The 11472-nt window shown below is 30.1% G+C and overlaps 1 protein-coding gene across 7 annotated transcripts in view; it reads right to left on the reverse strand.

Annotated features, from left to right (window-relative positions):
* The window catches only part of LOC106459333 (protein dopey-1-like), a 242301-nt gene that overhangs the window by 79863 nt on the left and 150966 nt on the right, over nucleotides 1-11472 (reverse strand). For all 7 annotated transcript variants that reach the window (XR_002610553.1, XM_013918954.2, XM_022385808.1 and 4 more), the window contains one exon: nucleotides 3139-3269. Coding sequence is in view for 6 of the 7 variants with exons in the window: in XM_013918954.2 (XP_013774408.1) it covers nucleotides 3139-3269 (131 nt within the window). In the remaining variant the exon portion in view is untranslated. The remainder of the gene's footprint in view (nucleotides 1-3138; nucleotides 3270-11472) is intronic.

Genomic DNA, 11472 nt, shown 5'->3' on the forward strand with positions numbered 1-11472 from the left:
GTACATACAAAAATCAGTTAAGCCAGTGTGAGTTGAGGGGTGCAGAGATGAAAGGCTTGTGGCATGCAAAAGCTTTTGTTTATAGAGGGCAGCACTGAACGTGAATAGCTATGTATGTGAGCGGAAGTAAGGTACCTTGTCGGAATATAAATAATTACAAAAATGAAATAGTCTATATATTGTAAAATTAAGTATGTGTGTATAGACAATAAAAAATATATTAGAAGGTATCTGATGAAGAAAACAATATAATTGACCTAATTTACGATTTACCAGTGAAATAAATGACAGGTAAGCCTAAAATAAGAAAGACATTTATTAAGCCTAATCTAATGTTATAGTACAAAGGATTTCACTAAGCTCTAATTGAAAACACTAACCTTATAATAAGTATTTACAAATCTAACTAAACTTAAGTTATTGAACCCAAATGACAACAAATAATAATATTAAGATAAGAAAATATTCAAAATCTATAACAGTAAATCAGCTTATCTGTCCAAAGTTGGCAGACCATAGTCAAAATGTGTGGGCCCCCAAACTCGAGGCCCAACGATGGTCAACTCATAACGATCAATCTCCTGATGTATGAAAACTGAAAATTCCTCCGTCGAGTACTGCTACTTTAAGCTGTAAGTGTGCTAGTAGTAAATGAGATCACTTTCAAGGTGGAAACATAAACTCCGGTGAAAATTTAAAAAAATGTGAGAAGAGAGCACAAACAAAAAATGTCATGACAATAGCACAGCCAAATGAAAAGTGATAGTTTGGTAGAATCGAATAGAGGGAGTCACGTGTCAGGAGGGTGATGATTTACATGTGAGACAGTTGAACCATGCTGATCACGGAGTAGGTGGGAGCTCAAGGCTTGTGGCATGTGAAAATGTTTTTCATATAGAGGGCAGTACTGAACTAAAATAGCTATATTTGTGAGAAGAGGTATGTTGTTGTTCATCACTTCTTTGGTTGTATTGTTCATCATTTATTCAAATAATAACATAATTAAGCAGAAAATTAGGCACACACACACATATACACCTAACTTGCTCCTTTTGGTACTTTCTGTGTAGTATTCCCATGTAACACTGAAACTGACAGGCAAGTATTAAGTCCCCAGAAACAGAAGGTTCTTAGAATTTGTATGCAGAATATTATTAAGTCAAATCTGACCAAAAGGGACAAGAAGAACACAGTTGTATCACTCTGAAATAAAGAAACTTCTTTACTGACAATGTAAACATGACATTTAAAGTCTGCTTAAAATGGTCAGCTTCACCATGTGCATAACAACTTTGCACTTAACTGTCACCAAGGCAAATCTGACTGGAAATGAAAACAATGGACATTTTTACAAAGGCAGGTTTTGATGAAAAATTAACTTAGTTACTCAAATTCAAACCCTACCAGGTATTCTTTGAATGTCACATCACTTGTGTCAGGAGATTAGGTTCATTATTCATAAAAAAGGAAACTATGCCAAATTATGTGAACATTGCAAACTTATCTAATGTACTGACCACATACTGAAACACACACACTTGCACAAGACCAGATCCATAAGTGACTGACTATGGTCAGGATTGAAGGTAGTTCACAACAGAATTCATTCTGTTCAGATAAAATGCTTGTTTGTTTTTAGTTAAGCACAAAGCTACCCAATGAGCTATTTGTGCTCTGCCCATCAACTCGTGTTGCAGACATACCTCTGTGCCTCTGGAGTGCTCAGATAGAATGACTAATTACAAATAACCTATACAAAAATTTTGAAAGTTCCTAAATAATTGTATGTTAATTTTCAAATTTATGAAAGGATTACAGTCATGATATTTGCATACTACATTAGGAAACTTCAAAGAGAAAAACCAGAGTTAATATAAATGAAATTAATTAATTTAAGCAGCTTACTATAGACTTTATTTGGATAGTTATTCTTAAAGTCAAAAACTATTACTGCTACTTAACTATAAGTTCTGTGTCTTCTTTACTATTAACTGAAACAAGTTTGTACATATTATGGGTCTAGTCCTGACTAAATTTCAATTTCTGTAACTTGTAGAGTTTATTCAATGTTATAACATCTGTACATTATTTAATCAAGCTTGATTATCCACAGACAAAAGTTCAAATATTTATTAAGAACTGACATTAGTAATTCTTTTATAGGTGATTTTGGCAGTTTTCATGATGATCAAACAAAGTTAAAATGGGCAGCACCAGTCTAGTTCAGAGTGATACATGATGAGAAGTCTTGGAATGAGACAATTACAGACAAAATGACTCAGATAAATTCTAGAAAACACGAAAAATCAAAGAATCTTTTTAAATCAACATGATGAAACCATCACCAAACAGAGACTCAGGACAGGAAATTAGCTGTTTATGATTACCATTGGTGAAATCATTACTTGTTAAACCAAGCAAGTTACAAGAACCACCAGCTAATCACATCACATTCACATCAATCCTCCCAGATACCAAAGAAACCCATGTAAAAACTAGTGGAAATTGACCTGAAGATGAATGTATTTCCAATGTCATCTTTTCCACCCGAGCTACTTTTGTAGATTAGTCCTCCAAGACCCTCTCATGTCACTCCGAACTAAGCAACTGTTGCCCATTTCAACTTTGTTAATTAACTTTAGTGACATTTGAGTTTCTTTTACATGTGCATTTGCACTTAATCTACAAATCATATTTATTCTTTTCACACACACACTAACTGATAATAATAACAAGTAGATCAGAATAATTCTTTTAATTTTGAAAATCAGGTGAGTTTTAATCAACAACAGTACACACCCATACATAGAAACTTAACAACTAATTAACAATCTTTTAGTTGAGTAATTTTTGGGACATTTCTAACTGATCTTCCTTGAAACTAATATAAATTTAAGTACTTCATTTGCTCAAAAGTAAAACTATTAATTTGATCCTTATAGCAGTTTAAAATTATTTCCTCACGGCTCTCATAAAAATGATTAAAAACAAAATATTATACATTTAACACCAGATTAAATCAATACCTCATTTTGCCAGAAGAAAAAAAACAAAAAAACAGTTATTACTAAATAACACGGTGATCACTTTACAATTACATGGAGGAAAATCTATTATAAAACAAAAATCAAAGCATACCTCAGCAAGAACAAACAATGCTTGGACAGTGTATTGACCAACAAAGGAAGTCAAACTACTGGTATTGTGAATAGTGGCTACATGAACCAAGTTTCCAACTGAATTTGAAGAAGTTGTTTGTGTAATGTTTTCTGTGAAAAAACAAAATACTTAATAGTTATTCTTTATATAACTTTTGTCATAAGTAAAACAATAACATTTAAGAGAACACTATACATAATTAATGCAATTCAACCATCAAACACACTTTTAGATTTTAGAAATTTCTTGACAGGTCATTCATTAGACTATCTAACTAGTTAGTTACACTTACTAAACAACAAAAAACACACTAAGTTATAACAAATCAAATGTTATAAATCTGGTAACATCAACCTAAACTTGACTTTACTAAGTCTACAGTTTCAGTCTTTAATTATTCAGTCAACCACTGATTATGTGGTCACATTTAAGTTATACAAAAAGTGCATTAAATTCAAAACCCTGTCATGACTAAGTTATAATTTGATAATTCTTAACCATCAGAGAAAACTGTACCATCTATACTGTTTCTTATTAATAATGCACAAAGGTTATTATGTAGTTTAAGAAAATGATTAAATATCAGCAGCTTCCGTATAATAAATTAAATACAATTTTACAGCTTAAATGATATATTTCTAAACTGAAAAATTTTACCTTAAAATGTTTGAGTTCATGCACTTATCACATGGTTTGTTTTATTGAGTTGCACAAAAAAAAATACTGGAAGAAAATGTTTGAAATTTGAAATGAATTTCCTATAGATTATGTAATTTGTGTAAAATAAAGTAGTATTGTTTGTGCGTGATATTTGTGTGAATTTTCAGTTTTGGAAATCTGAAAAGATTTCTTTGTGAAAATGTTTTTAAGAAACAATTAAGTATGTTTATCATTGGCATAGATTTCAATCACTGATGTTTATTCCTTCCTACATTCGCATAAAACTTTCTTTATAGTTTTTATTTTGTAGAATTGTAAATTTTGCAGTTTTTTTTTTAAAAAAACCGCACACACAGTTTCAATGTGTCTACAGTCACTGTCATACAATAAAAACGACTTTTCTACCATACTAAATTTATGAGCAAACCCACTTTTTAAATTATTTATCAAAAGGTTTCATTTAATAAGTTCATTTAGTTTGTATTCATTGATATATATATATATATATATTTAAATGTGGTATCAGAGTCTTCCTTGACCACTCAATCATTTACTTAAGCCAACAAAACCTAATATAAACACACATTGACCTTGTCAGTGAAACATAACTTGATTTTACAAGCAAACTTCATAATAATTTCTTTTAGACAGATTTGCCATGTTAAACCAAAATGAAATGCATATCTCTCCAAAGGCTGCCAATGGTAACCTAAATATATACTATTGGTAACATTATAAGATGGGAAAGAAGGAATGTTAAATCTGTAATTGTAAATCAATTTTTGCAGTATTTTGTGGGTATATATTTCTACTTGCATGTTTGAATGTTACAAACCTTGACTTTTTTAAAATACTGGAACAAACAGAAAGTTATTTAAATATAATTATAATGAATAGTGTGTTGTTGAATTATTACTAAACATTCTTTGATAGATTGTTTAGGCAGAGTATTCATGATGAAACTTTGTAGAATGGATGCAACTGCCTGTTGTAGAGACACAAGTGTAAATGATGAAAGACGGAAGACTTTCGAAACATCGTCCTCTACATTTGTGTCTCTACAATAGGCAGTTGCCATCCCTTCTAAAAAATTTCATCAATACTAAACATTATTATTAACATTTCTATCTGCTGATAAATGATTGAGTACATCTACTTTTAAGCTGATAATATGATTCAAATAATTCGCTGCAAGTTCATTTGACAATACATGACCAGACCCAGAAAAGTTAATCATCGCAGAACAGCAAGAGAAAAATTCAAACTTCATGAAAGATCTTGTTGTGGCTATCTGATACTATGAATAATTGAAAAACTTATAAAACAAATAGTTTATAATAGCTTAAAAATGGAAGTAAAATAGAATGTAACTAAAAAAAGTGTGAAGCTCTAAATGGGAAAATATGTTTTTGTGGGATTGGATACTAATTTTTGCCCTGCTTGGCTGTGTATTGGACATTTTCAGATATTTTCATTATTTTTTCTAGTTTTGTACCCTAGAATTTCAAGTAATTTATTTTTTATTATTTAAAGAATTTGTAAAATTTATTAATTAAATTTAAAAAATGTGTTTTTGTTGAAAAAAAAAGCTGTCATTTATTTAAAGTCAAGACAGTGATTATCATATTGGTATTCTTGTATTAATATTTTTCAATAGAAAGTATAGCATTTGCAGGCTACAATTTTCATAGAGTTAAAATTAAGAATACACACTTAAAGTTTCGATTATTTAAATACTTTTTTTGTTAGCTATGTTCATTGCATAGTTTCAATTTCTGAAGTTATATATTTTAGTAAAAATAACCCTTGAACTTTTTAATCTTAACATATAATTACATAAATTAATTTTCTGCATTCCCATTTTTTAACCAATTGTGGTATTTGTCATACCATGCATTTTTGATAAGTTGATTTCATTCTAGCTGCTTTTGTTCATTTGTCATTCTAATGACGAAATGCTTGTTCTGCCCATGGGAGGAGACACATGGCTGTAAATGTTGTATGTTATGTAAGAAAGTCAACAGCCAGTGTCCTCCAATCGTATGCAAGATGATATCTCGAGGTTATGGCTTCTCCTTTGTTTGAATGAGAATGACCAATGATATGAGTATCTCTAGTCAGTATGGGTAAATCTGACACTTCTCTTTAAGTAAGAAATGTTATATTCAAACATTCACGTACCAGACTTTGAGTAAATTGGTTAGCAGGAAGACGTCTTGAGGAAAAAGGCCGGTTTTAATTGATTCATGAATCCAGTGAAAGGCACTCAACCAGTGTCCAAAATCAAATACACTGTGTTTTTCTTTTCATTTCTTAAACTCAGTTACTTTTAGCTAAATTCAGTATCACTCCATAATATAACCTGCCAATCCTCATGTTATATAGCTGACCTACTTAATTTACTGTTTCGACTGAAAATACCATGCTATTTCTTTTGTACAACTTTACTGTTCAAACTCTGTCTTGAATGAAAGCATGTAAACCAATGACTATATAGAAAATATGGAATATATATATGTATATATATAAAAGTTAGTCTGATATAAAAATAGAGAAATTAGAGGAGGTAGAAAAGGCTAACAAAGGAAGAAATACAATACTTATTCTTTGGTTTCCAAGCTGTTTCATATTTCAAAACATCAAGTAAAATTTATAAAAGCTTCATTTCTATAAAGAAATTGTTCATTGAAGTTTTCAAAAATGTTTCATTTTATAATTTGCATAATAAGCAAAGTGAACTGCAAAATATAATTTTGGCTCCAAAATTACCATTTTGTTTAACTTACCACCAAAGTTGAACTGTGAAGTTGCAATAAAACAAGAACTATGGTTTACTTAGTTAGTATTAACACAATAATATTCTTACTAAAATCTGAATATAACTCACTAGCAATGGATTTTTGCCCAACAAGGTGATATGTATGAAGTAGAAATCATGAAAAGGTATTTTTCTACACAGATTACAAATGCTTGATAACTAAAAAAAAACTTAATTTTTATGTATGACAAACCTACATGTCAGACAAAGGGAGAACAAGCACATTAGCAAATGTATAATAGAAACTTAACAAAGAATGATTATCCAAATAAGGAAATGAAAATGTTACAGTAAATCCTTGAGTTGATCAAATACATTCTGAGATATAATTTAAGAAGTAGAAATCATTGATCTTTCTTATCTACACAAAACAGACAAGTCACAGCAGAAAGAAAAGAATGAATCCTTATGTTAGCTGCACCAAATTAAAGAAAGAGAGCAGTATAAAAAATAAGTAGCAAAACTGACCAGAAGAAACAAGTGGAGAAATCATATGTAGAAAGACTGGTTTTAAACAGCTTATTCAATTAACAGTTAGTTTTGGTTCAATTGAAGGACACAGACTTGCCAACTGAAAGAAAGAATTACTTACAAAATAACTGTGGGTTACTTGTTGAGGAATTGGAGGAACACTCCAAAAAAAAAGTTTAAAACATGTTTTTTGCTTGGAAAGAGAGCTTGTATACTGAAATTTACTGCTGCAAGACTTACTGCCCAACTGATCAGAAGAAACAAGTGGAGAAATTAAATGTAAAAAGACTGGTGTTAAACAGCTTATTCAATTAACCAATTAACAATTAGTTTTGGTTCAATTGAAGGACACAGATTTGCCAATTAAAAGAAAGAATTACTTACAAAATAGCAATAAGAATAAACATGAAAAACAAGAACTTGACTGCTGCAAGGCTTACTGCCCAACAGTATCCTGATTTTCCAAAATTGTTGTTAGACTATGATGATAGCTGTATTACAACGAATTGAAATCCTTTACCAAACAAACTCTCTGTGAGTTGTCATTACTATCCCTCTCTAATTTAACAATGCATTAGTAAAATTGTGTGTAATTTCTGAAGATAAGTCATATTAGAAAAGAATTCATTTGTAGCATTAGCAAAACTAATTGATGAAGTAAGAAAGTTGTTAAAGGATATTCTCAAAGAAGTTAACTAAACATAATTATGTCAGAATGTATTTCTCGTATTAAACTAATTGATAACTTGTGCAGTATAGTTTCGATGTTAATAAATCTTATGGATGATTTAACCCTTTCAACATGGATTCAGTCAATTTGACCCACCATGTGACCTCTTTGTATTTGTTTAGTCTTTATAGATTTAACACTTCTAACTTTCAATATAGTGTGTGTGTGTGTGTGTGTGTATATATCTTCAAAAAATTTGACAATCTTTCAGTTAACATTATAAGTCTTTCATATACAAAAAATCATATTTTTTATTTAAGTATTTTTAATAAACTAAAATAAAGATTTGTCCATGAACATATTATTTGTTTTGAATAGTCTGTGTGCAAAGTAATTTTCATGTTAAGATTAAAAATACTTTTCTTCATCTAAAATTCCCTTTGCGTAATCTCTAAAACCTCCTAAATACATTTCAAATGTGTTTTTCAGTAAAACTTTATATTTTGTCTGTTATTTTCTCTACCCTATCTCTATACAGGATCAGTCAATTTGACCAACCTCATAACCATCAAAATACAAAATCTAAATTACCCTTTTTTCTTTGTGGAATGACTTGTTTATCCAAAGTAGCTTTAAGCTGGTAACAGTATGTATCTATTTCTAATTAAATGTCATTGTTTTATTGCCCTTTGAACAATTCCGTACTACTATCGGCACCATTATAAGTAGTAAATCACTCGGGGAACATGCAGCTCACATTACGCTATTGAATTACATTACCCACGGGCTGCTCACATGCATGCCTCATGAACGATTTTTATTATATTATAATTATTATTTATTTTACATAATCTAACCTTAACTAACCTAAAAAGATCCCTATTTTAGTTTCTTTTATAATAATAAATAAAGAATAAACATGAAAAACAAGAAATAAGATAAGTACCCAATCTTCTTTTTTCTTGCTGTCCATTTAGAATGACACTTAACCCTACTTTAAATACTAATGGTAATAATGCAGTAAATAATTTTTATTCAATTAAATATTGCACCAAAGAACAAAAACTAATAACATGCAAAAAGTAGACAATTTCCCCTAACTCGAAAATTTTTCTGACTTTCCAAATATGCAACAAGAGCCGTTACAAATTCATCCAAGCTAGTCGTTACCATTCCATGTGAACCAAACCTGTACTACAAGTGAAAGTGATGCTTATCTATTCATAACACAAGGTTATACAATACGTCATTTGATAGATAAAAACCTTGGCTTTCTATTGGTTATAGATAATGTGAAATTAAATGTAAGAGAGAACTATTAACAAATCCTGACAGATAGGATGTGGCAGAAGGGGGCTGGTTTTCTATGTGATAGCTCTGTAACCAAACAAAATTGAAGGTTATAAAAAATTATGGTTTGTTTGAGCAATGAGGGTTTTATAGGTAGTAATTTCTGTTTTTGAAGGGGTGGTGTATGAAATAGAGAAGATACCTAGAGAAAATGTGTCACATGTGTCAAACTAGGAGAAATTCAGTATTTATTTAAATAGTGCCTTATACAATTAAAAACTTAAAACTTATATACTAATAAGATATGGATTATTAGTTAAGATTTTATGCTCTACTAATTGGTATAACATAATCAAAAAGTAGTTTAATAAAATTTTGATTGTAAGACACTAAAACCTTGTGTCATGCACAGAAGATACCTGTAGTGATAGGGTTAATCAATGAACAATTGCTCGCTCAGAATGAAGAATTTGATGTTGAGATGTTTTGGAATTGTAGATATTGATGAATATTTGAAAATTTTTAATTAAAGTTTGTATGTTATTTTTATTATTCATCTTTTAGTGAATTCTTTATTCATAATTTTTCTTGAGCTTAACCCACAACTGCATAACCTAGATTTAAATAAATTCATTTGGAATTTGTGTGAAGTCGAGCCCAACGATTATGCCTACCAACCAGCTGTTACAATCAGTAGGAAACTAATATTTCTTAGAAAATAGAGAATCATGAAAAAAAAAAATACCTGGTAAGAAGCAACATTACTAGCCATGGAAATGGCAGGAATATGTTTGTTAGGAAGAAACACTAAGAATGGGAAGGCCAGCTAAAACCATTATAGAAGGATAGGAAAGTATGTAAGATAAATTTGCTCTTTGCCTAAGAGTATATTTTTCTCTTGGTTGATTGTAAGCTTTCTAATGTTGATAGTAAGATCCTCTTTTACTTGATAGAGTACTATGTCTGAGCCCTACAAAAATAGTGAAATCCTTACCTTTAATATTTGAATTCTCTCTTGTGAGATGATATACAGATGAATTATTCATGGTGACTTCAAGGAGTGTTCAAGAATTTGCTTGCTCAATGCTTCAATATTTGTAGTTATGTCAGTCTTTTCTGTTTTTCCACCCCAAGGTACACTTACTTTAATAAAAATTTTGTGTTGTAAACCAACACTCCCCCCTCCCAGCACCTTATCAAAACTTGGCCCAACACACAACTCTTATTACCATATAAACTACAAAGTCATTAGAGCATAGCATAATGTAATGTCTCCTGCCTCTACCTCGAGAACAAGAGAATATATTTCAGTTGTATCCACAAAAGACACATTTTATTTACTTGTTTTTCTCATTTATGAGTTTTCTAAAATTCTGTGGTACACCTATTCATATTTAATGACACAACATACCTGTTAGGAAACACAGAATTATATGTAAGAAATCACATCAGAAGCATATTTTTGCTCAAATAATCATTTATTTTTGTAACTAGAAGTGGTATTAAGCTGAAAATCCTGTGTAACTACAAAGACAGAAGCACCAGACTTTAACCTGATGACCACCGGCTACTAACTTTCTGAGTAGCCAATGCAAGTCTTGGTATATTTCATTCCAACAATAAAACTAATGGATGAAACTATTTGAAACTTCATAAGAACTTTCATAAATCCATGTAGTTTAAGAAACATAAAGCTTGTTACTTTTGATAAATTTAGTTTTTTGCATTATGATCTTTAATATCTTGTAAAATTACATTAGGAAGTGATATTTATAAGAAATGATTACGATATTTATATTTGTTACAGATTTGAACTTATTACTTTTTATGTTTTGGTACATTATTTTAAAATCCCCCAAAAATTTTTATCATCCATAAAATGCAAATCTACTTTAAATTTTCTTAATAATCACGTACTTTCCTTATTGTTCAAATAATATACAAGACCCTGAAATAATATTTTTAAGTAAACCTAAACAATAAATGAGTATTTTTATTTTTAACTAGGATTTCATGTTTATATATGTACATAAAAAGCATTTTAATTTTGTTTCATAACTGTATTTTTATTCCAAGCTTATGTTTCATTGCAGCTATACTTTTGTTTATTGTGCCGAATAAATCATGAGGCTAGTAGCGTGAACTTTGTCATTTGCCATAAACTATCATGCCTGTTGGTGGTCACGCTTGTTCAGTTCAGCGGAGGCGCATTTCAACATTACTGTAGATATGATAGTAAGAAAGCTTTTTCGGTACTTGAGTATCATTTCTTTGAACTTTCAAACTTTCAACATATGACCGTGTATGTTGTTTCACTATACAGATAAAACTAACTGCTACTACTAATGAATGTATGTAATAGTTTACAGCACAGGTGGTTTGAATAACATCGCCTGATCCTAGT

Source organism: Limulus polyphemus, unplaced genomic scaffold (genome assembly GCF_000517525.1).
Source record: "Limulus polyphemus unplaced genomic scaffold, Limulus_polyphemus-2.1.2 Scaffold594, whole genome shotgun sequence".
Taxonomy (NCBI): Eukaryota; Metazoa; Arthropoda; class Merostomata; order Xiphosura; family Limulidae; genus Limulus; species Limulus polyphemus.